Source organism: Mustela nigripes, chromosome 3 (assembly GCF_022355385.1).
Source record: "Mustela nigripes isolate SB6536 chromosome 3, MUSNIG.SB6536, whole genome shotgun sequence".
NCBI lineage: Eukaryota > Metazoa > Chordata > Mammalia > Carnivora > Mustelidae > Mustela > Mustela nigripes.
In genome coordinates, this window is record NC_081559.1 from 119,320,016 (window position 1) to 119,347,220 (window position 27,205).

The 27,205-nt window shown below is 35.6% G+C and overlaps 1 protein-coding gene across 2 annotated transcripts in view; it reads right to left on the reverse strand.

Moving 5' to 3' along the window:
- Positions 1-27,205, reverse strand: part of PCMTD1 (protein-L-isoaspartate (D-aspartate) O-methyltransferase domain containing 1) — a 65,554-nt gene that overhangs the window by 17,481 nt on the left and 20,868 nt on the right. The window contains exons 2-3 of one of the 2 annotated variants that reach the window (XM_059394571.1): positions 20,205-20,635; positions 7,499-7,601 (exon numbers count right to left, since the gene is read on the reverse strand). The exons of the other annotated variant lie outside the window; for it this stretch is intronic. Of the exons in view, the coding sequence (XP_059250554.1) occupies positions 7,499-7,601; positions 20,205-20,511 (410 nt within the window). The 5' untranslated portion in view covers positions 20,512-20,635. The remainder of the gene's footprint in view (positions 1-7,498; positions 7,602-20,204; positions 20,636-27,205) is intronic. 2 annotated transcript variants of the gene reach the window in all.

Sequence of the window (27,205 nt, forward strand, 5' to 3'; positions counted from 1 at the left end):
CTAAATACAAAATAGTAAAACTGCAGGGACAAAAGTAACACTGGGGAGAACACTGTATATTTTTAAATGTTGGCACTAAAACATCTAGAACACAGAAAATTCACATGCCAAACACATCACAAAAAAACTCTAACACTACCAATTTAGTGGTTATTAAGAAAAACATCTACCAGAGACTGTCTTATCTGGGGATTCCTTTTTGTAATTATGGCTTGATCTTTTCTACCAGTAATAAATGAATCCTTCACATCAGTAAAGAACACAAAAAAATTCTCAAATTGCAATTACACACACACACACACACATAAAAAATAAATGGGTAATGGATTATCTTTTCTAATAAAGGACTTAGAGATGAGCTTTAGTATTTCTAACTAGGTACATAGTTGAGGGTCTTACTTAGACATTTGGTATACTAATATTAAAACTATGGCTTATTTTTATAATAGCATTTCACATAAATAAACCCATATCGTTTCTAAGGCTAAGAATATTTTTTGAGAAAGTCTATGATTTAAAAATGCTTAGGGCAATGTTTATGGATATGGTCCTACCTGTGTCAGATCATGTTCATGCCAATATTTACAAAGAGCTAAACAAGTGACTGGAGACGTGGATGATGGCTACCATGTTATCAAAGTAAATTACAATTCCTACTCAGTCTTCCAATGTAGACAGGAAAAGAAAGAAAACATTTTCTTCCGTAGACTTTCACTATCTTCTGAACGCTGCATCTCACCTAGGTTTCCACAAACCTCTACAGAGGCAAAGGACATGTTTTAAACCACAAATACAACTTGTGTATAATCTGGAAGACTTCAGCAATAAACTAACCAGAAGTTTTCAGTTTATTACAAAATAGTACTACACTATTTATAGATCTATACATAAAATCTAGGTTAAAAATAGTGAAAAGGAAAATCCAAATTCCATTTTTTACATCAACCACATACTATACAAAACCTGAGTGGGGCATTTCCTATGTGGTTAGTACTGTATTCATAAAAGTATGATTCACGCGTGCTTGATCTAATTTTTTTTCTTAATTTAGGAAAATTCGTTAAAATTTTGTCCGTTAGTAAAATGAAAAGTAGCAATCATTTTTATTCTTTGAAAAAAATTTCTAAAACACAACTTCCCAGATGGAGATGACTCATACTCCTAAATTATACTGAATTATACCTAACAATGTAACTTATCTGTATACAAAATAAACAGTCTGAAATACATGTAATAACTACAGATTGATTCACATTAGACTTATATAATCACTTGCTGATTTAAATCTGAAAATCTAGTAACTGTTTTTAGACTTTTATGCAGAGGGGAAAATATATGGCACACTCTTACTAAAGTGTACACTGAAAATAAATTGCGGAAAATATAGAGCACATATTATCTTGGTTTACAACATGAACACTTGCCCCAAATAACACCGGGATTCTCATCACTTACCTTAGCAGTGGTTTTCTTTATAGGTGCGTGTTGGTATATCTTCGTCTGGAGATGGACAGATGATTTCCTCACAGCAGGGACCTTGCCAACTTGCCCATATAATTCTTTTGATAAGCTGCTAGGAGATCAGGGTGACCTAGCCTTGCCCTGCAGCTTCCCTCTTAGACGGATAGTCTAGGTCTAGGAGCTGACTGAGAGTAGAAAAAACAACATTCCCCTTCAATACACTGTTGAAGTGGGGGCTGAAAATTTGCACACCTAGTTTATCATGTGCCACAGGATGCTGTCATTGAAAGTTTAGACAATTATTCCAATGGAATAAATGATTTCAAGGTCATAGGAGAAAATTCTACCTTGTTCTTATATCTCATCCAAAACAATCTGCCAAATGAATCATAGAAACCTCTTTTTCTCAAAACACTTTGTCAAAATACACATTTTGGGTTTTAAGAGGTATGAGTACTCAGTCAAAACAAGACAAAACTTCAACACTTTCCACTGGGAAGAAAATCCAGGGAAACATTATATCTTGATCTCCAAATGCAGTTATACCATTCAAAGACTTACAATCAATTATTAAACTATTGAATAAAGTAAAATTCAAAAAAACAAAGACTTTACCTTTTCAAGTGTTTTCCCTTCCAACTGCACCAAACTCATCTCAGAATAATTCAAGAATTATTTAAAGCAAAATGTTAAGAATAAGTACACATATTTTTCTTCCATTGAATGAAGCTTTAGGAAAATCCATGGAATCAAAAACAATCTCCGAACACTTTATAGGAAATGTGCAGGTACATTACCGAAAAGTGAGCCTTCAGTATTTCAACAATGATTTATTCTCCTATAAATATTTTGAAGCCATCCAACTTTTCCCCATTCCATCTCTCATTGATGTTAAAATACAAAACTGATATATAGCCCTGATGACTATTATCAAGCATTTGTTACCACCACTTGAATGTTTGTCATGATTTAAAATGGTGTACAACCTGTAATAACTGTTATAAACTACCATCTGAATATTATTGGCATATCAAACCATTCAAATATCTGAGAACTGTTTTGTAATAATGTTGAATATCTATCTGCAGATAGCAAAACTACTTCAAGTATGCTGTAATTCTCTTAAAGACTACTCCCATGACAAAGCTGACAGGATTTGGAAGCATTTAATTTTTCCAATGTAAATCAAATCACATGAAAAATGAACCTGTAATTAAAGATAAACTTATGCCACTAGATACTGTCATAAATCAATTAAATAAATAGTCTAAAATACCAACTCTACACTTAACTTAAAACTTATGCCTCAAAACAAAAACAAAAAACAAAACTTATGCCTCAACTAAAATTGAGGACTGCATTGTCTCTCCCAGTCATCTCTGCCCTCAAAAGTAACTCATACCATAGGGGAGTTTATTTATGAACAGAGCAGGTGTGCTTTGTAATAAAAAGCTGTGGTGCAATTAACCATGTTAACAGCATTCCTTAATTTTAACCTGAGGGAAGTAGATGATGAAAAAGTAAATGCTGCTTCAACTTTTTTATTTGGAGCTCAGTTGCTCAATAGTAATCCATGGGTAGCAGCTTACTGTTCGGAGGAAATATTAGAATAAATCAGTGTTTACATCACCATAGCTAAATCAGAACTAAATAAGAAGGCTGGCTTAATGAGGTCACAGCCTGTCTACTCCTCGGTTTTCCCACCTCGGCAATGTGGACACCAATACTGCCTGCTGGGCTGTGGACTAAGCACTTAGAATGGATGGTACATGGTACTTAATGAACAGACAACACATTATTTTTTATTATCTCATTAGTTTTTCAGTACTCCTATCATGACTCATTGTATGACAAACTACATAGAAACAATAGTCCTCCTTGTTTAAATAGAATGAAAATTTTCAAATAAATCAGACCATGCTGCACTCATTTGGCTACTGACGTTAGAATATTTCCAAAGTCAGCTACAGAACCCTTGAAACTGAGGGGAAATAGGAGGACTCATCTGCTGTAAGGTAATGGCACATTCCAAATCACACATTCCAGAGAGCTAAGTCAACCTCATGCACATGTACACATAGAAGTACATGACTACTGATATGAACAAATATTATACTAATTACTACTCATTTGCAAAGTACTTAGGGGATAAAAGTTTACAATTCAGGCTACTTCAACTGACTTACTCTTCCACGTTCCTGTAACTGGAGAGATTATTTTGCTTACTGTTCAAGCACAAATACTGATAATTTGACATTCTGCAAACTTCTTCCCTCATAAAAGCCTTTAAAACCTAGGCCCCAAAACTTGTCTAGATCAGAGTGGGCTAAAATAAAGGTGCTCTAAAGAGTATGTGTGAAGAGCAGAACAGGGGGCAGCAGACAGGCCAAATCCAGCCTGTTGCATCTTTCTGTAAAGTGTTACTAGAACACCCCATACCTACTCACTTTCATGGTGTCTAAGGCTGCTTCTGCACTACAATGGCAGAGTTGAGCAGCTGCTGCACGGATCATTGAGCCCAGGAAGCCCAAAATAGTTTCTATTTGGTCCTTTACTGTTAAAGTTTTGCCAATATTTAGGAAGAACTTTGAAATTAAATGTCAGTTTTATAAGGGAATTTCAGCAATTCTGGAAATACCACAGGTAGAACAAAGGGATAAACCATATAGGAGAGTTCCCCCTTCCTGCCCATCTCCAAATACAGTAAATTCAGAGTAACCTCTCCAAATTATTTCATTTGCTGATACAAGAGTAAGGCATGGAAACTAAACTAAAGTATATACATTACAACAAAGATTCTTTCTTCTAAAAGAAGAAATGCTACTGTCAAGACTCAGGAACCAAGTCTGCTTTATAAAACACATCTTTGTACTTTTTAAATAGTCACCTTACCACACACACACACACACTATATGTGTGTGTGGGTGATATATACATATTGTGTGTGTGTATATGGTATATATGTGTGCAATATATTACACACACATATATGTATTTGTGTGTGTATATATATGGTAAGGTGACTGTATACACACACACACACACACACACACATATACACATATATATTACACACATATATATATAGTTTATAGATTCTTTCCCATCTACTACATTTAGAGTTCATTATGATTTCTAACAGATTTATAAGATGCAATTTAAATTGTAAGTGACATAACAACACTTTTGAAAAAAGAACTGATAAAAAAGATCCAAACAAACAGGTTACGTAAGATTGGGTCGAGTATTGGGTTTTAGCGATCTATTCTCTGTATTACATATAATCAAGGATGATCGGGTACTAAGGAATACAAAAATAGCAAATAATGTAACAGAGATACTTTATATTTTGTTAATTAAAATATGTATTTTGATATACCATAATACAATTAAACATAATGAAACTGCTTGAAAATGGGATTTTTAAAATGACTTGCTCCTCAAGTTTTTCTAATTCAAAAAATTTACTATAAATGGAAATATCACCCACAAACATCAAGAAAAATTGTGAAGAAATCATCAAAACACAAGATAGAAAGAAAACCATTATATCTTTAGAATTTCTATCACCAAAACCAAGTAATATAAAGATCAAAAAAGGACCCCAATGAGTTACACGTCAACTTTACTAAGCTTACAACCATTCACTACCTTATGGGAAATGAAACATTTTCCCAGTACTTACTACTTTTTGTATGCAAGATACTTTTATAATCTGAAAATTTTTACTAACACTTTATAACACTACTGAAAACCAGAATAGATAACATTTCCAGAATTAGCTTTTTTAGACTGGTTTATCAATGTCTCAATCTGTTTTAAAAATAAGTTGCAACACTTCAGAAAGAACTACATTAAAAAGCCTAATTATTTTAACTAAAATGACAAGACTACTGAAAACTATAAAGAAGCATTTATATCAGTCATGTCACCATATTTTATGATTCATCATTTTATGAGTAACAATCTGCTTAACAGAATAACTCAAGAAATACAAGGAAATCTAATCATTTTACAATTATATAGAAATAATTTCAGAAATTTTTTTTTAAATCGAGACACAAATATAGTCTTCGAACTTCTCTGTTGGGGATTATTTAATATTTAAATTACATCAACATAGAAATTCTTTGAATAAAGACATATTTTACTCTTTCCCAGGACCATGCCCACTTTTCAGCAATAAACTTGAGCTCCAGAGATACTTGTACAAAGGTGTTTCAGTGATTCAAGGTTCATCCTTGTGTGTGTTCTGCCTGAAATGTATTTCTATCTAATATATAATAGACCTTAAGTTAGACCTTAAACAATGGTTTCTACTAATAGTACTTTTATATTTTCTAAGTTCAAATGTATTCACAAAGTCCTTATGTGTACACTCTTTCAACATCAAAACACATACAATAGGAATTCAATAAATTCAATAAAATTCTATACCTCTAATAAACAATATAAAAAATTCCCATTTCATATCTTAAGTATTTAACATACTACAAATCATCAGAAACACAAGACACAAAAGAATGATGAAATTGAATCCCAAGTTCTTATAAAACAACACAGGCTAGAAACTATTTTTATTTCTGTCAAACAATTTGTTATTCTTGGAAATAGAAAATGAACCAACACGGTAAGCACTTGAAAAATGATTCAAAATGTAAAATGTGAATTAAATTTTAACTATTTATAAAGACAAACAGAAATAAGATAAATTATGGTATTCAGCAAGTTGATGCAGAAAATTCAAATAGCTTGCTCAAATACACTGTATTAATTATAGAACAAAATAAACCTGAACGTTTTCCAACTCTCTCAAGCCTGCCTGAGGTCTTTAATAACCCAATTACAATCACACCTATACACACAAGACCTCTCCTTCCCTTTGTAACACTGAGGATTTTGTAGCAGTTTTCTGTTCTTCAACCAATCAAGTGCCACTTGCCAGAGGACAGAACATGGGGCCAAAGGCAAGGGGAGTAAAAGCAAAGAGCAAGTGGAGGGAGAGAAAAGGCAGAGAATGGAAAAGAAGGAAAATACACTCCAACAGACATTCACAGGGTCTTCCCTGCTTTCTTCATGGTACTGTCTCAAGCTTAAGACTCTCTGGGAAAAAACCCTCAGCTCTGACTCAGACCTCCAATTTCTCAACTCCATGGTCATGGCCAGGGTGTAGAGAGATGAGTGAAGAAGACCCACTCCCAAAAAGCCCAAGTTGGAACTCTGGTTTTGTGCTAAAATTTTGCTATAGAAGGTGACTGAGTTGTAAGCTAGTGTTTGAAGATTTTAGAACTTCCTTTCTTTAAAAATATGAGTTGAGAGATATAAATGCTGTCAAATTTTTACAATCTCACAGAGTTCATGGATTTTAGCACAAGACACTGTGGACCCATAGTTCTGACGCTGCTGAATTTTGGTAACGTTACACACCAAGAAGATTCCCCTACCAGGCTAAGGACCAAAGTCTGTGCAGTATTTCTTTGAGGCAAAATAAGAGTTCAAAACCATGGTTTTCTAAAGAAATTGCTCAAACATACCCCTATCACAAAATAGATCAAGGTATTTCTATCATAATTATCTCTAGCTATATTACAAGGTAATTCAATGTTTTTAAAAACTCCGTTGTATGCTAACAAGTATCACCCTTATTTTATAAAGAGGGCAGATCTCTTAAATACCATTCCAAAGGTATAAAACCAGTTCCAGAATTCTCTAAAGCCAAGCATCTTTACATTCTTTTTCCAAAAAGTACTTGTATGCTATCTAATGAATGAAACAGTACTATCACTAATAAAGTGATGGTAATACAGAATTATAAATTATTTATTTGTAATTTACTATAAGCTTAGATAGAACAAAAATTACAGTATCAAATAATTTTTCTAACTTAATTTCTTCAGTCATTTTATACCACACTGATTTTTGCTGCATTCAATTGAGTAATTCAGGATCAGTAACTAATAGCACTAAGGAACACACATGTCATATATATCTACTTATCAGCTGCTTTCAAACCAAAACTATAGATGTGAATACTTACTTATCAAAGCTATCACTATTTTTGATGAAGCTCTCCAATTTTTCCTTGGCATATTCCACCACATCTGAATGAAGCTCAATCCCATGATTTATTCCAAAAGGACCTGCAATTGTAGCAGCAGCATTTTTATAATATACATATATGTATATATATATATTAGTAATATGTCTTTACAGAGCTCTTTTAATTTCTGCTCATTTATCTATCACAGGAGCACTTAAAGGCTTAAATATATGCACATTTGCTAGCCAGATTTAAAATGCTAAATGGAAATCTCACTACTTACATGGCTTTAATTAAAAATGAAGAAAAGAAAAACAGAAAGGCTAAGTAAGGAAGAGTTCTCTCAAGAGAAAAGCTTATCTGTCAGGACAATACTGACAAAGAAATAATTATATTCCTACATAGTTCTTTACCATTACATTTTCATTTATCATTTCTAAAAATTCGGCAATTCTAAAATGCGTGAAACCATGGGCTAACATAGATGCTATATAAATATCTCACACCAACACACTATATGTTAAATTCCTGGAGGGCCAAGACCACATTCTATGTTATGCCTTTTGTAGTTCCCAGTATCTAGCAGAATGTGGCCATCGAGACACTTCATTGCAGAGCTGATCTTACTCTCCTATTCTAGCACACTTCACACTTCACTTAGTATTTCTTTTTACCCAGAGCCATGGATAAGTGACATCACAGGAATGAGAAAAAGATGAGTGAGCCCAGGAGATGGTCCTCAGATGGCATCCTAGTATACTTCGCTGAGAATATGACCTACAGGATTCACATTTCCTAAAGCTTCTGTGCATTACTGCCTGCCCCATGAGACACATGAAAGTAACACACACACACCAACTCCTCTCGTTAGGCTAGTTACTTTTGAACTTCCAAAATTGAGCTGAACAGAGTTTTCCATTCTATATTTTTGTTACATATTTTGTTATTTTGGAATTGGTCTCCTAGGAAGAAGTTTGAGTATGTATTTTCTCTATCTTACACATACTTTCTGTATCTTAGGAACTAATTAACTCAACATGCCTCCTACTGAATGTCATTAAAATACAATGTAAGGTGAAGTTCTACTGACCTCTAAGATTTTTTAAAACAACAACAACAAAAGTCACCGATTACCATGTTTGAATGTTCAGAGGGCACATGAAAAAAAAAAGTGATCTAGAACCACTTAACTATAAAAATTAAACCAAAATATTTGGAGACTATCTTCAAGCCAGAATCAGATAATTCTTTATCCTACTACATTTCTATCATATTGCATTTGATTAGTATTATTTAAAAAAAAAAAAAAAAAAACAACTGGCTCTATTTGAGAAATTTATTCAGATAAGGAGGTTAAAAAAAAGTTATCTGATCCACCAAAATACAACAGATAGAATTAACTTCCTTTGCACTGTTTTTATGCTTTTAAATTATTCTGAAAACTGGAACATCCATCTGATAGCATTTAAGAACCCTTGTAATTCCTTATTTTACCATAAACTGAGTCAAACAAAAACACTTTTCAAAAAATAAAGTGACTAAAAACTAAACTTACAGAAGAATACATGGTGACATTTCTTTTTAATTTATACAAAATCTGAATATTTCAATAACTTGAATTTCCATAAGGAATTAAAGAATGTTAGCAACCACTGAACAAAGTTTTCCTCATTTAAAAACTCAAATTAAACCACAATTATTTAACATTATGTATATAATAAGGAAAATACTGTTCTATGAAATGAATTCCTTTAATCCTTAAAGGAGATCCATTTAAAACAGAGACTTCCATATTTTCATCATCCGTTAAGAATCTAGCTATACTAATCAACTATTTTTATGAACACAAAACAAAACTAGGGCTACATGGGTAAGAGATCAATGAAAAACATCAATACTGCTATAATTTGAGGTTTCCTGTTAGGACCAAATGCATAAGCACTGCAATAAAGGTGTCAAGTAAAGAATCCGGAAACCATGGCTTCTATTCAGTCTTTCAAACTGCTTTCTTAACAGAGGGAGTCAGACTTCAGAGTTCTAGATCAAAGGGACTACACAGGTGTTCATCACTTGAAGGTACCACTGATCTCTTTTTCCTTTCCTTACTTTCTGCTTATAGTCTAAAACCAAAGTGACAACTTCTGAAAATAAGATTAAAGTTCATTCAGAAAATATCTTAAGAATGTTTTTCATATAACTTGTTTTTTACATTAACATAAAGTGAAAACAATTTCATTAACGTATAAAGGACTTAACAATATCATAAATAGACATGCAGAATAGACTATGTATTAACTTCTAATGCAAAAACATTTATGATTTTTTGTGAATAAAATTAAATAACACAGAAAAAAGTACCTTTATCACTAATAAACAGTAATACTGAAAAAATAAATCTAAAATAATGCATTATTAAAAGGCAGAACTTAAATAGCAATGTCACGATCTCATTTATTTAGAATGTGATATGCAACTAGAACACAGCAATTGTATGATAAAAATGTAGTGTGATACTGTTTATTAAAACTCATATTTGACATCTGTATTAAACAGCAAACTAAAAAAGCTGCTTCTAAGGAAAGGAACTAAGAGATCTAAGGTGAGAAGGACACACTTCCATCATTACATATACCCTTGCCTAAAGTGTCCTGACTTAACTATACCTGTAACCTTTCAATCCAAAAAGAGTAAGCTAGTCAGAGAGATGGGAAAAAACTTCAGTATGAGATTTTTCAAATTAATAAAATAGACAATAATTCTGACAGAAAGGTACAATGGAAAGGTCAATGGAAAAAAATGAAACAGTATCCAAAAGACAAACTTTGTCAACACTTTCTAACACCATCTAACAGATAAGTGCAAGTTTAATTTTCTATTCAATAGTTTCCAATGCTATTTCGTATTTTCCAATGTGAAGTTTTTCTGTAAAATGATAAATGCATCATTTTTGTAATACATATTTTTTTAAAAGTACTAACAGTTGACCATTACCTTTAAAAGGTAAACATTAAAGAAAAAATTGAAATATACACAGTTCACAGAAGTCAAAGCTTCTTAAGACAAATAGTTACTAGAAAAACCTAGGTGTCCTATGTAATGTTAGATGTGATTTTTAAGGCTGGAAAGGCCTATTTATTAAGAGCAATAACAAATATAACAAAATCCAATATAATAAAATTGAGACTATTTTTCCTTTGTAGTAGTGGGATCTAATCTACCTCATTTATCATCTATCAGTCAATAATCAAAGCATATTTATTATATAAAGGTCAATAATTACTAGGTTTAGTAATCTATACAATATCTAGATCTTTTCTTTTTTTTACATGTATGTTGACCCTATGTGACACCCAATACTCCAGCTTCCTTCTCTGAGGCACCCTGAAACGTTGTTTTGAATGTGGTATGAAGGTTAGAGCTGGCCTTAGGCAATCCAGGGAAATCAGGAGAGCTTTACACAACATTTTAATGAAGTTTTCGGTGCCTTTAGTATTTTGTTTTAGTAAAGCTAATTTATAGAACACAGCTACAGGCCAAAAAAAAATTCTTCATGATACCAAAACCAGAAGAGCTCTCAAGATAAACTAGTTTAAGATCCATCATTTCAACTGAGGACTCAGATCTACATTCTATGGAGTGGTAGGAAAGAGTGGATTTAAAGTTAAGATGTCCTAGTTTCCAATCTGGTTCCTCTCCTAACGGTTGCATGAGCTGAGACCAGTCACTTACCCTTTGAAGTCTTTCCTACTGCGTAAAATTGGTTCCTGGGAAAACCAAGTAAATTATGCTTTAATTTACATAGTGCTTTACACACTATGAAGTACAAAACGGGTACAAATTATTAGAAATCATAACATGCCCTCTCTTTGTATACAGAACTAATTAGCTACAGAAGCAAAACTGTAACCCTTAAATAGTTCTCAACTCTGACTGCATACCTGGGAATTTTTAAATAATAATTAAAGGTAGATATAATTTAATTTGATTTAAACTGTAAATGCTTGGTTCCCACTTAAGGCAGGCAGAGGGAATCTCCTAGGGTATGGCCCAGGTCCTGCCGATAACTTTAAATGCAGCCTAGGTTAAGCACACTAGCCACATCCTCCTAATATTTAAAATCCGTTTGGACTATCCAAATCTCTGCCCTCACTGGTAAAGTGTTACCAAGAGTTAATAACTGCAAATAAAAGCATTATGGATAAAACTAAGTATTTACCACAAGAGGGAGCAGGTGAACCAGTTTTTTGGTTTCTATGAAAACCAGTGTAAAGTTTTTCAGTAAGAACTGAAATACGTATTGTAAAAATATCTTCTAGGAAGTTCTAATGATATTTTATTACTAATTTCAGTTGTATAAAATAAGGCATCTTTGGAAAGACTTGTAAGTTTCTAAGAATTCAGAGACAGTAATAGGTAAGCAGACAAGATTAGGTTTCACTGCTGTGAACACCCTGTAGTATAACAAAGAGACACACAATAGTGTGAAGGCAGGTAAAGGAAAGGAGAGTAAAAGGAATCAGCAAAAGATTAGGTAATCATTAACTAGATTAAAAGAAACAGATCTCATCTATTGATACTTAAGATACAATTAATTTCTTATGGTTTCTCCATCCTATTATATCACACAAAATGAGCACATTAAAGAAAAACAAACACTGTCAAATGTTTGCTGAGTCTGGCCACGTTAGCGAAACCATTCTGAAGCTAGTTGGATTATATCCAAGATTAGACCAGAGACTTGGTTCTCTGCTCTCTAGGTTTAGGAAAGGCCTTAACAAGCAAATCCTGAAAAATTTTCCAGAAAGTTCCAGTTCCAGTCCCTTGAGTTCCTCTCAGCTGATGGATTTATAAGCAGTTTTTCTTTATTACACTTAAATCTCAGACATGTATTAACATAAAATCTGAACATTTTGGTTTAAACGGTTACAGAAAATGGATCCAAGCCCCTACATAAACTACATCTCTAAAATACCAAAAAACAGACATCAAAATCAGCTCATTTACATATTTCCACACAGTAGGCTAATAGTCAAGTCCAGTATCTTCACAACTTATGACTATTTCTACAGTGGAACATTAATATCAATTGTTTCTATGAAATTCAGTAAACTGAGAAAAAGCTGTGCTCACCTACAAAATGGAAAAGTTTTCAAAGCTAATTTAAACAGCTTTAGCTTTTTATCTAAATTCTTTTTAATACAATCATTTCCCCTGGAAGCCATTTTCAATAGCTCTTTCATTCCACTGAATATTTATTTGTGAAATACCTGAAGATATGCTGGGGCCAGTGTAGTGACCAATTCACATAGTATAAATACCATGAACTAAATGAAGAGAACAGCCAATGAAACTGACACAATGCTTCTATAGCTAGTTCAGAGATGATAGGCACAATTTCAATGTTACAGGTTGCCTTCTGCACTGCTGTATCCTCAGTAGATGGCGCAAATATTCGATATAATTAATATTTTGTTAAAAGAATGGTAAAGCACAAAAATGTAGCTATGGGGCGCTTGGGTGGCTCAGTGGGTTAAGCCTCTGCCTTCATTCAGCTCAGGTCATGATCCCAATCCCAGGGTCAGGGAATCGAGCCCCCACATTAGGCTCTCCGCTCAGCATGGAGCCTGCTTCCCCCCTCTCTCTGCCTGCCTCTCTGCCTACTTGTGATCTCTGTCTATCAAATAAATAAATAAATCTTTAAAAAAAAAAAAAGTAGCTATGGTCACAAACTTAAAAGGTTCACAACCAAGACCGAGGCAAATGATATACACAAAGCCTAAAATGCTATTTTTCATGTCTTAAAGTACACTAGCAAAGGTCATTAAGTATATGTCAGATACATTTTATGTTATTATTATAGAACAGGCATCCCACAGAAAACAGAAGATAAAACATGCCTTTCAAAAGAAATCTTACTAATTTTAGCTGTTGATAGGAATCTTCTAAAATACAATACATATTTTCCTTTACATACCTAAGAAAAACATGACTTCAAGTCAATTATTAGCCCTACAATCATGTGAGTATTATGCAAAAGGAGAGGTATCTCAGATTCTCTGAAGCTATTCTTGAAGTGGAAAGACAAACAGAAAAAAACGGAGAAAAGGAAAACCTTTTAAAGTATGCCTTTTGAGGGGCACCTCGGTGGCTCAGGTGGTTGAGCGTTTGATTCTTGATTTCTCAGGGTTGTGAGACCAAGCCCTGTGATGGGCTCCACTCTGGGCATGGAGACTGCTTGGGATTCTCTTTTCCCTCTGCCTGTCCCCCAACAAACATACAGGCATTCTCTTCCTCTCTCAAAAAATAAAAATAAAGATTAATAAAGTATGTGTTTTGGATTTTTTTAACCCCACCAATATGTTACCTATTCCACAAAACATAATTAAAGAGAAAACAGTACGATGTCCAGGTTTCCATCTAAGTAATTGTTGGTAGGAAAAAAGTACCTTTCACCAGAATGAGAAACACAACAGAAGGAAAATTTAGCCAATGATGACAGAAGGGGACAATGCAGTGCAACCTGGGGTCCATTTCTGGCCCCTCCTGAGCCATTCTCAGGCAAATCTCTTAATATTTAGAAGTTCATTTTCTCTTTTGTAAAAATAAAGCAAATAAACAACCAGGATGAGTTTTTAGGATTTAAAATTATTAACAGTTTATGTTTCCCCAAGGAACAATGGTTCATTGGTAATTTGGTGCTTATGGCCATGTGCACAAATGACTTCAAAAGCCACCATCTAACAAATTTTAAGTAGTGAATTCACAAACAACAGGAATCAACTGTATTTGGTACAAGGATAATCTTGAGTTGGGTAGAGTTGATCCCGAAGGTAAATAAAAACTCAAGATGCTCAGAGAACCACCTTAAGATTTTTCACACCACTGAGGGGATTGCCTTATAACTTCAAAGAACAGTAGGAGGACTTATAACCATAAATTACTATGAAAACTTTAAAATTTCTAAAACCCATACTATTTCCTAATATCTGAGATTTTTATTACTGTTTGTTGCCCAGTAACAATTAGCAGTAATGTCACATAAACACAAAATCCTTTCTTTTTAGAGGTAGCAGCAACAAAAGAGATGGTTGAGAGTAATGACTTTCACTCCACAACCAGAAGTGAGGGGGGAAAAACACCAAGATATAGAAAAATAATGGCAACTCAATACAGGCTATGTGGGCAGAAGAAAAGATGCAGAGAAGCCTAACTAGGACTAAGAAGAACAGTTTAAATAGTAACAAACTTTCCTGATTTTAGAAAATGACTAGCCTAAATGAAATGGTTCTTTTCAAAATAGATTTGCTCAGAGCCCAAAATAAAGCGCATACCAAGAGCCTCTGTATTTCTTAAAAAGAAAAAAGAAAATTTAACCCCCCCCCCCAAAAAAAAGGGGAGAGGAAAAACTGAGGTTTTGTTTAAGGAAGAAAATGTGGTCTACTTTAAAGAGAACCCTGAGAACCTGCAGAATTTGTTTTGTCATTTCAGAAAGAATAGGGAAGGGGAGCTGAAGACCACTCTGGATCTCCCTGATTCTCTGGCTCAGTGAGCCAAGACAGATCTAAAAGAGGTATTTAAGGACCATGAAAAATTACTTGAAAACTGTAGCTCTGATAAAGGGCTTGTATCCAAAATATCTAAAGAACACTTATAACTCAATAATAAAAACACCCAACAATTAATTAAACACTGGGAGAAAGATTTGAAAGTGCATTTAACTAAAGATACAGAAATGACTAAAAAACACAGAAATGGATGCCCCTCCACATCATTGTAAGTGCAAGTTAAAAGCACTGTGAGATAGCATTTTATACCTACTAAAAACAAACCATAAAACCACACAACCATTTGTGATAGAACCTCATTCATTGTGGGAATATAAAATACTACAGCCACTTCAGAAAATACTTTGACAATTTCTTTAAAAAGTTAAATACAGGGGCTCCTCGTGGCTCAGAGTCAGTCAAATGTCCAATTCTTGGTTTCAGCTCAGATCATGATCTCATGGGTCATGTGACTGAGCTACATTCTGTGGGGTGTCTGCTTCAAAGATTCTCTTTTCCTACCCCTCCCTCCACTCACACTCATGCACATTTTCTTGCTCTCAAAATAAAGATCTTGGGGAAAAAAAAAAAAGTTAAACATAAAAACATAGAGCCCAGCAATTCCATTTCTAGGAATCCACCCAAGAGAAATAAAAATGGATGTCCACACATTTGTACATTTTCAATGTTCTCAACAGTATCATCTACAATAGCCAAAAACTGGTAATCCAAATGTCCATTAAGTGGTGAATGAACAAACAAAATGTGGCATGCCCATACAATGAAATATTATTCAACCATAAAAAGGAAATACTAATACATGCTACAGCCTTGAAAACATATTGCTAAGTAAAAGAAACCATACACAAAAGACCATATTTCATATAATCCTATTTATATAAATGTACAGAGAAGACAAATTTATAGAGACAGAACATACAGCTAAGGGGTTAGAGTGGGTACAGCTAAGGGGTTAGAGTGGGTACAGGGGTTAGAGTGGGTACAGGGAGTGGATTCAACCAAGCATGGGGAATCTTTTGGGGGTGATGTAAATATTCTCAAACAGAACGATGGTCATGTTCACATACTCTGCAAAGTTACGAAAACTTACTAAATTGTACCCTTAAAATGGGCAAACTTGATGTTAAGTTGTATCTCATTAAAGGGAGAAGGGGGGCTAAAATGAGAGTTAAAACATGAGTATCTTAAGTCAAAGGCAATCTAAGGGCAGCAGATTAAAGACCATTTAATGTCCTCTGGTAAAAAGATAAAGATAGAGACCAAGGGCAACTAGGTGGCTCAGTGTGTTAAAGCCTCTGCCTTCAGCTCAGGTCATGATCCCAGGGTTCTGGGATCGAGCCCCACATCGGGCTCTCTGCTCAGTGGGGAGCCTGCTTCCCCCACCCCGCCTCTCTCTCTGTCTGCCTCTCTGCCTACTTGTGATCTCTGTCTAATAAATAAATAAAATAAAATAAAATAAAAGAGTATAGAGACCAAACATAACGTAAGACTCATGAGAGACTAGAGACCAAACATGATGGCAACATGTAGTTTAATCAGCCTTTTGGACAATACAGCAGCATTGGACAATATAATGTTAGCAGTGAGTTGCCTGTTAAGCACATAAGTTTGCCAACTATTTTAACTTTAGAAACTAATGTAGTGCTGAGGTAGTGGCAAACATAGTATTCGAATGATTCTGGCAGTTTCCCAATCACTTCTATTAACTCAAGAACTAGTCAAGAGACTAAGGAAGTCATTAAGCTGGATGAAACCTCATAAGTTTAGAAAATGGGAGTGAATCTCTAAGCAAAAAGGATCAGAATGAAGAACCATCCCTACCTGAATCGGAAAGATAATCAGACCAATTTGCCTTCATAAACCTGATGAGTTTCATAACTCAAGTCTGGGAAGCAGAGGACTTGGGAGCCACCTTCTCTTGGACCCTGTTTTTCAACGGGAAACCCTAAGTATGGAAAGACAGTAGTACTGAGAGGAGAGTTAAGTAAGTGCTTGATTCTCTGTGAGGTCTAGGAAGAGTCTTAAGGTGAAGCAAGTGGAACAAGAACTTATCTTCAGTGTGAAGCAAAAGAAGTTGTGTAAATGAGGTACACTGGGAATCAGAGCAATCCATTCTCCAGGTCTGGAGCAAAAATGAATTCCACTTATGAATAACTGCTTCAAGTATACTTTAATCACAAGCTACTTCCTGAGGTTAAGATAAGCCTAACTTCCTCTCACTGAACAAAAGCTCTCTCAAGACTGCAGTCCATCCCCTCCAGGTGTGTTTCTGGAAAGGCAGTGGAAATTCCTCAGTGAGCAGTTTTTTCTGCATTACCAAACCACAGACACCCTGCTTTCCCTGCCTTAGCCACAATTCTTTCAGATCATGTCCTCAAATAAGAATCCCTGCCTATGGTGAGCACCTGTCATCCCCATCTTGTGACTAGGAGAGAAAAATGGCTTAGAGCCATGATATTACAGTTACTTAATAAGGACAGAACTTCTGTTACTAAGGTCACTGTGAAGGAATGAGGCCAAATCTGATTCACCATACTTAGAAAATTGTAGGGAACATGTAAGCATCTTTCTTTGCGTCTATCTCCTTGACTTAAAACACTCACTGTTTAGGCTGGGTTAACAAGATTAAGCTTCCTCAGAAGCTAGACAGATCCAAAATTTATTAGCCATAATCACTGTTTTACAGACTATTCTTTCTGCCTTTCTATCTTCTTTGAAGTGTTTTATCTTTCTCACCAAATGACTATTCCCAATCAAAAAGAAAGGAACTTTATCTTGGTCTTGACTGCAAGGTCACACACAGATAAACCCTAGAATAATGTCCAATAACCATTGTCATACATGTAACCAAAGACCATGACTCCCTGGAGCCTTGTAACAGAAGGAAAATAATCAACCGCATTATGGATCACTTAAGCAGGGGTCTGTTTCTTATTCAAGATACAATAAAGTTGTGAGGTAAGCCTACAGCTGCATCTGGCCACAGGAATCTCTTGGAGACTGAGACTGAGGAGTAGAGTTTAAGGGGGGCAATCTCACAGCTAGCAAGGTTGCTAATTATGAATCCCTCTTCCCTGCAGGCCTTTGTATAAGACTGACCTCCCTCAGCCTGAGCCAGCTGACAGGGCTAGAGAGGTAAAAGACAGGGTAACAGGTGCTCTGAGGCTAGCCAGACATGCTAGGAAGCCTGGACTCCAGCCTAAAGGTGCCAGAGCTGGTCAAGAAATGCACTTTCAAAATGGCAATTCCCATTTTTTAAAGGCTCTCCCTACTCCCTCAACTAAGTTCCTCTGATTTGGAGACAATCTCAAACCCTGAAATTCCTTTTTCAAAAGTTAATTAGGTATGTGGGGTTTCCAAACTGCAGAGAAACTCCTGTCTCAGGAAAGGCAGGAATACCAAATTTAAACATAAGGTGCTTAATCTCTTTCATGGTAAAAATTAATACTTCACTACTTTTTGAGCATATCATTATGAATCAGAAACTTAGTAGTGACATCAAGTAGACTGTTTTATGTATTAGGTTGTATTATGTAATAGGAACTGACTCAGTTGTTTTTATGAAATAGACTGCAGGTTCTGTAACAAGAAAAGAATGTAAGGAGCTACAGTAAGTGTGTAAGAAAGGGGAATTTCAGGCCTGAAAATGCTTTAGAAGTCATTTCATGTGACTATATAATTTATTGTCAAAACTGGGACACTTTGGGAAAGAAAGGGACATTATAAATACTGATGCTAGGACAAGAGGGATAAACTGGGACCCAGCACCCTGGGACAGAGAGTCACCCAACTAGAGTATACTCATTTCTCTTCAAAATCCTTCAATGATTCTCCATCACTGCAGAGTGAATTTTAAACCACAGTCTCATCCCTAGAACTCAGGCATATGCCTCAACTATGGCACATACCATACTGGATGAAAATGGCTGATTTTTCTCATCTCTCTCCTCTTGCCAGTCTGTGAACTCAAGGACAAGAGTCTACGTTATGGGCCTTGATAGCATTCTACCTTAAGGCCTGTCACAAAGTAGCACTCAGTAAATACCAAGAGGCTTAGTAAAAATAATGGTTGTTCATCCTCCAGCAACATCCTACAGTCTTGGCACATGTTTTCCTCCATCCATGCCTCTTCAACCCACATTCTGTATTTTGCAGGTGTCACTTCCTAGCTATGAGACTTGAGGCAGTTAGTTAACCTCTCTAAGCCTCAGTTTACTCACCTATATACACAGGAACCAAAACAGTATATATGTCACAGGATTATTAGGAACATTAAGTGAGTTACTCTATGTAAAAGTGGTTTAAACAATGCCTCACCCTCATAGTAAGCACCCAGTAAGTTTCTCAAAGGCAGAGATAACTGTACCTTTAGTTCACTGCTATATACCTATACCAGGAAAAATGCCTGACAGAACAGACAGTAAGTATGCTAAAAGTTTACTGACATACTTCTCTTCTGTTTTTCTCCCAATCCCTTGTTTTGCCTCATCAGTGCCATATACTCTATATCCCACAAACTCCTGCATTGCTACCAAAAACCTGGCTCCATTCCCTTTTTAGGACACTGGTGGGCGCCTGGGTGGCTCAGTGGGTTAAAGCCTCTGCTTTTGGCTCAGGTCATGACCCCAGGTCCAGATGGAGCCCCGCATCAGGCTCTCTGCTCAGCAGGGAGCCTGTTTCCCTTGCTCTCTCTCTCTCTGCCTCTCTGCCTACTTGTGATCTCTGTCTGTCAAATAAATAAATAAAGTCTTTAAAAAAATAAAATAAAATAAAATGGGACACTGGTGACTAATGAACCCTCTAAGCCAGCAGTCAGTCACAACCCTTTACCTGAAACAGATTACATGATACCCCTGACTTTCCTGTCTACCAGCTGTTCAATTTTAAGTACAGACAATGATTGAAAAAACAATTCCAAGGGTTTCTTAAGTCTAGGATTAAATGCACAAGCTAACTTTCAGCATCAGAGCAAATAAAAAAAAAAGATTACTACTGCCTTGTGTTTCTACACTTAAGGAAGAGAACTACTTTGAGTACATACATTCAAAGATATACAAATTTACAAACCCTATAAATCATAAACAGTAACACAAACTCAGCTTATTTTTTAAAATAAAATTTTACAAAAATAAAATTACCTAAAATTAAGCCCACCATTGTACTTAAATATCCGGTTCCACTTCCCAGGTTAAGAAAAGACAATCCTGGTTGAAGTTTCAATGCTTCCATAACTTCAGAATAAATGCAAGGTGCTGACAAGTGTATGTTCCCATGCTTCCAGGCTAAGTCTTTGTAAGCATTGTCTCGGTAGCCTTCCAAATAGTAATCTCCGCGGTCAATCGCTCTGAAGGCTTGCTCCACTCTTTCAGTGCGGATATACTGAGCTTCTTTTAAGTTATCAATTAAGTCATCATTATCTTCCCCAGCACTCACAGCTCCTCCCATGATAGTATTCAAATCAAATCATAAATTTTAAAATGTAATAAAATTAGCAGAAATGGCTTCCAATAATGTAGTGTGGTTTGTTTTCCCTTTAATATTGCACTTGATTTCCAAAAATAAATTAATCCTGAAAGGGAAGAATAAAAATAAACAGGTTTAAATTAATGCTCACAGGAAAGTAATTCTTTATTAAATACATAATAGTCATCATAACTATCATTTTTCAAGGACATATTCTGTTTTAGGCATAGTTTTAAGTTCTTTAAGTATATTACTTTATTTATTCTTCTAACAACCACAAAAGGTAGCTTAAGTTTGATCTCATCTGTACAGATGGGAAATCTCGGACACACAAGGTTTCAGTCACTGCATACCCTCAGGCCCAATATGATAGCCATTAGTCTGGCGTGGCTACCTAGACCAAAATTAAAATTAAATGCAATTTAAAATTCAGTCGGGCGCACTAGCCACACTTCAAGTGTTTAATAGCTACATGTGGCCAGTAGCTGTCACACTGAACAGAGCTGCTCTAGAAAGTGACAGTGCTGGGATACATTCAAAGATATACAACAGTTTGATCTCATCTGTACAGAAACCATGCTTCAGAAACCATGCTCTTAAGCATTAATTAAGCCAGGAGGCCTTTGGAGTACCATGAGTCTAGTTCAATACGCATCTGATTGATTTAAAATTCCTAAACTTAAAAATCCACTAACACCTAAATGCTAAACATCTTAAACGCACCACATAAATTCAAAATGTTAACACAAAGTAAGATATTACCCAAACACAGAATACAAAATATAAAAAAATACAACAGATCCACATGTTTAAAATGTACACACCCACACACAAGTACAGACATATTGAGAATGTTTTACTTGGTAAACCCTGTGGTGATAAATAAGGAGACCAGAAATTTTATTAACAACTTTAATGGTACACGTACCAGAACATATGTTACACATACAAATACAATAAACTTCTTTAAAGTCAAATTCAGCATCTTTAAATGAACACATTAGTACAACCTGATAAACTAAATTTCAATACATCAAATTGAACACAACTTAATCTTTATTCAATTACACTTAGTAAATTCATGTAACAATTTCTGAATTAATACATCAGGAGAACGGGAAGTAAAAAATGAAATGCTTACAGCCAAAAACAAGAGTTATGACAGCCAGACTATGGCAAGGCTGTAAACTCACTCTTGACCTTAGAGAAGAAACGAAACTGATGCTTTGAGCTTCGTCAGGTCTTCACACCTCTGGTACCAACCTGCCTGAGCACTACTGGAGCTGGTGCCTCACCAGGTCCTGTCCCTGTCCCCACTGCCTGCCTCTGTCCTCTTCTGTATTTTCAAATGATCTCCTTGAACTTTCTAAGTGGAGGAAATACTGTGAACTCATGTCACACTCCTATTTAAATTATTCAAACTCACTTATACAAACATGGCTGGCTCCAATGTCCCCCACACCCCAAAAAAGAAGTAACTGAAAAAAATACATGGGCTCATAGCACCATTCTCCTCAACGAGTGTATTTCATGGCATGTAGTACAACTGGAAACATCAATCCACTCTTCCTTCAACAGGTCTTAGTTTGGACATCCTTTTATAACCCAAGCATCTCAACTCGCTGAGCACAATTCTAGCATTTAAAGTTGGTGGGGAAGGGGGCACCTGGGTGGCTCAATGGGTTAAAGCTGGTGTGGGGTTTTGTTTTGTTTTTACTAACATGGCCTCTAAGCACAGGTTAACTTTTTTACCTGGTACTCAGATTGAATGCCCTCCCAAAATGAAAGAAAAACTGCTACATTAGACTGGGAGGCAGCTTCGGTTGAGTCTCCAATGTTGCACCCATCTCAGGACTTTATAAGCCTAATTCTGACTATGCAGACATTTAATGGCTCTCCTGGAAATGCTGTATTTTACTAGTCTGAAAAATTATTCCACAAAGCAACTTAATCCTTCTCAGGTCCTTCTGAACTCTAGCCTGTCCAAAATTATCACAGCAAAATAAACAAACATTGACTTTACTGCACAAAAGCGCACACTCCTGGTGAAAAAGGCAAAGAGGAAGACTCAAACCAACAAGAACTACTACCATTTGCTGGTGAACACTCTATTAAGTGTTTTTTGTATATTATCTCACTAAAAGCTACAATAAGCCTATGAGGAAGGCACTCCTATGACCATTTTCAAACAGAAATAATGTATAAAGGACTAGGGCACTACAATGCATGTGACTGCGGCTAAAGGAGCACAGGGGAAACTGGATCCAGGGATCCAGGAAAGCTTTCTTAAAAAGGCATGGATTGTGTAATGCAATTAAAGGACTAAGGGAATTAAAGGCTGAGGATATGGCTGGTATTAAAGCAAGAAAGCAGGTAACACTTCTAAGAAACTACATGTAGTTGAGTACCTTCCAGCACCGTAAGACATTTATCCAGCAGACCAGTTTTGTTTGTTTGTTTGTTTGTTTGTTTGTTTTTTAAAGCCTGGACCCTTTTGAGAATCTGGTATTTCTGGGCCCCTTTCCCTAATTTAAAAAAAAAAAAATGAATGAATGAATGAGAAGTTTTACATCCAACTTCAGAAGGATCCTGAGTTCCTACAGACCCATGAGTTAAATCTAATTTAAGAACATCTATTAGATGTAAAGAAGTTAGCCACAGGTACTAACAAGAAAGGGAGAATTACATTTCCATTGTAGAAAGTGCAGTGTAATTTGTGTTTCTGATCTACTGCAACACACCAGAGACCAAGTACTCAGAAATTTGGGAAACATGGGGCACCTGGGCAGCTCAGTGGGTTAAAGCCTCTGCCTTCAGCTAAGGTCATGATCCCAGGGTCCTGGGATGGAGCCCCGCATCGGGCACACTGCTTAGCAGGGAGCCTGCTTCCCTCTTTCTCTCTGCCTGCCTCTCTGCCTACTTGTGATCTCTGTGTGTCAAGCAAACAAATAAATAAATAAAATCTTAAAAAAAAAAAAAAAAGAAAGAAAGAAATTTAGGACACACATCACACCTTGTTAACAAGGAGCACCACAAAAATTTAAAGCCAGGTTTCCTAGACTCCTTTGCCTATTTTGATAGGAAAGATGAATACATCTAAACACAAAGCTGTAAGGTATCTAGGAGGGAGGTGGTCAGGAAAGGTTTTATGGAATAAGATGTGCAATCAGTTACAATGCATCATGTTTAACACAAATTGTTAATTCATACATTTAGGCTACGTAAGTTACATAAGGTAACAATGTGCAGATAATGAAGAAGTTGTGGTGGTTTCCATGTTCATGTTTGGAAGTGACAGGAAGGTACAAGCTTACACATATTAAAAGATACCTTAGCAACTTAAGAAAACTTTCAGTAAAAAGCTGAAAATAGAGAGTGTCCACCTCTAAGGCAATTCAAGTGGTCTAAGGAAGCTGTGAATGCAGACCAAAAATATATAAAGACACTGTCTCTAGATAAAAACAACAGATTAATTGAGGCTACACCCAGATTCAGATTTTTAAATTTTGATAAAAATATACATATGCAAATAAAACGATATCCATAAGCAAATTATCTTCCAGAGCCTAAATTTCAGAGGAAGACAAACCTTAGGGTTTAAGACTATAAATGAATGAATGACTGTGATGCTAACATGCAAATCCCAGTAGATTTAACTATGCTAAAAATTGTATTTTTTTGTTTTTTGTTTTTGTTGGTAAACTGGTTACACAGATGCATAGGTTTTCAGTAGTATGTTCCAAAGCTATTTTTCCCACAAGTCCTACTGTTTTGCAAAAGATCAGTGGGTGTTTTCTGATGTTATAGAAAAACTCAGTACTGGACTTGTAAGGCCCTTGAAAGAACCTTAGGAAACATGAGGGTCCTCAGACCACCCCTGGAGAAGAGATGGCATGAAAAACTACAAAATGGGATGGGCAGACCGTGGTAGAGTTATACACAGGTGTTATAGAACACCAGCCCAGACATGGGGGTGGAGACAAAAGGATGGTAAGATTTTCCTAAATATGAAGACGTGGTAAGTTCAGAGGCAGAAGGGAGTAGAGGTGTTCAAAACAAGCAGAAAAAGACAAGGAGACAAGAGGCAATGCACCCACCCACTTGCGGCACTACAAATAGTATCGAAGAGCCGAAGTTTGGGAATAGAAAGTAGTCCTTGGAGGCTACAGCAATAAAGAGGAATGAAAAATGAAGCTTGCAGGTCACACACACATGGAGCTTGGACTTCCTCCCAGAGGATGGAGCCAACAAAGGCTTTTTAGAGAATGAGAAACACACTGTGTGACTAATTTTAAAGCAAGATGTAAAGGAAAAACCAAAACTATAAAAGAAAGTGAATACAATTATACATTATTTGGTCTGGGGAAGACAATATTTACGTAGTCAGAATAGTGAAAACACAATTGCTGATTCAATCTGAATAGTCATTTAACCACAATAGGATGCAAGGGAAGAGGTAAAAGAGGGGCATGGAAGTTAATACTTCATCTGTGATTATAGGAAAGTAAATGCTATCTAAAATCAGTGAATTTAAAAAGAGCATCTTAGTTAGCAATGTGGAGGTAACTTCCCTACCATGAAATAGCTGAATGCATTAAATTCCCTCTGGAATGTGAGCCTCCAGGTGGAAGCAGGTAGAGCCAGGAACTGCTATACTTTGTCTTCAGGAAATCACTTGACTTTCCAAATTATGTAAATGCATTATTTGAACAAAACTGACAAGTAAAACTGAAAATAAATGGGATACATAAATATGTGTGTATGTATTTTTTTTAACCAGAATAAGATAAAAGACAAGAGAATATAATTTCCTAAGGAATAAAAATATATTTAATGAAGAGGCTACAGTAGAAAAATCGAAGAACAAAAAAAGAGATACTAATAATTTATACTACAGAGCTTCAAAAGATACGTCATTTTATCATATACATATTCCTGATAGTGGGTAGAAAATTAACTATTATAAACTAAATTACATTTTCATAACACTGACCGATTCAATTATAATAGTATGTGTATTTGTAGAAAATTTGAAAACCAATCAATAAAAATTACTCATAACCCAAATATTTAAAGAGCCACTGTTAAAATTTACTTTCTAAGCATCTATCCACTTTCTTTTTAATGCAATATTAGTATTATATGGTATATATTTCAAACTTTTGCTTAATGTGTCTTAAAGATTTTCATGCCATCAAAAATTCTTCCAAAATCCAAAAGTGTGATATCCCACCACAAGGAGACACCAAAATGTAATCAGTCCCCTGACTGCTGCACCATGAATTTTGGATTATAATTAATGTACATGTTAGGAGTTTGCAAGTTAAAAATCTATAATAAATGTTGTTATAATTCCCTAATAATCCCCTAACTTGAAATACACTTCATTTTTATGAGTAAAGCAAATACTACTAAAAAACCACCATATCATTAAATCATGGAAGCATTTGCCATTTGTTAATTCTGAGATAATTCCATCTCAGTCATGGAAAAGTGCCAAATACAAGTCAAGAGACCAAGGTCTAGCCTTGGTCCTACTGATAACTTTTCTGTATGGTTCTAGGCAGCTCTCTAGAACATCATTTCCTCACCTGTGACATGAAGAGGCTAAATTATATGATTCCTAAGGTTCCCCAGAGCTCTAATTTCCCTGCTATTTTGGCATCAAATCCATATTTGAGTACAGCTCAGTTTTAGTTATCCAGAAATGTCTGCTCATGCCTCTCAACATCTGTTACTTCGGTCACATTTTTTGGTGCCCCATTCCTGCCATTTTCTCTAACATGGAAAAGAAAAGAAAAAAAAATTAGGAGTGTTCAAGTCCTGCATTAAACAATAAAAGCAAAACATGGAATCTAAGGAAAAGAAGAAAAGGCAAAGGCAAAAGAGAGAAGCATCAGAAAATAAAAGAATAGCTTATGCAGATACGTCTGTTTGAGAAGAAGTTATCATATTTACTCACAGAACACAATTTCACTCTTTTGCATTTTCTTTCTAGTACGAGTGTCTGGGGTACATACATTCACATAAGCTCTCCTGAAATGATTTGCAAGATGTTCCAAAAGTTGTTTCTAGTCTTTCAAAATAAGATACGTAGTTTTAATGTATTTGGTTTAGGGGAAGATCTACTGAAGGCCTAGTTCAATATTATGGGTGTCTTTCAGGCAGCTTAAGGATGTTTTATGGAAGGTTAAAGACAAGTCAAAGGATGCGGGAAGCAAACAGATGGCAGGCAGATGTCACAGAGTCAGAGAATAGAATGAATGCTGACTCACTTTCTTTCCCTCCTAGCAACCAGTGGCAAGCAGCCAACTGCTGCTTGCTGCTCCTTTCTCTGCAAAGGTGAGGACAAAGCTCACCCAGCTTTGGAGTAAAGAAGACTGGTGATTCAAAGGAGGAATACACTATTTGAGGGCACGAACAAAGGATCTTTCCTCCCCATGCTCTCAGAGATCTTGTCATGGGAGTCATGTATGAAGGCTACTTTGAGAGTGGCAACAGCTACACAGGAGAAAAAATTTTCTCAATGATGGCAAACAGGTATGATGAGACATAAATACAAAAAAATGAAAGAAAGAAAAGGTTAATGAAGGGGTTCAGAGCAAACCTCCCCAAAATGTGCTACTTTGACATATGGACCATTTTGAGCTGAAAACAATCAAGACCCAGCGGACTA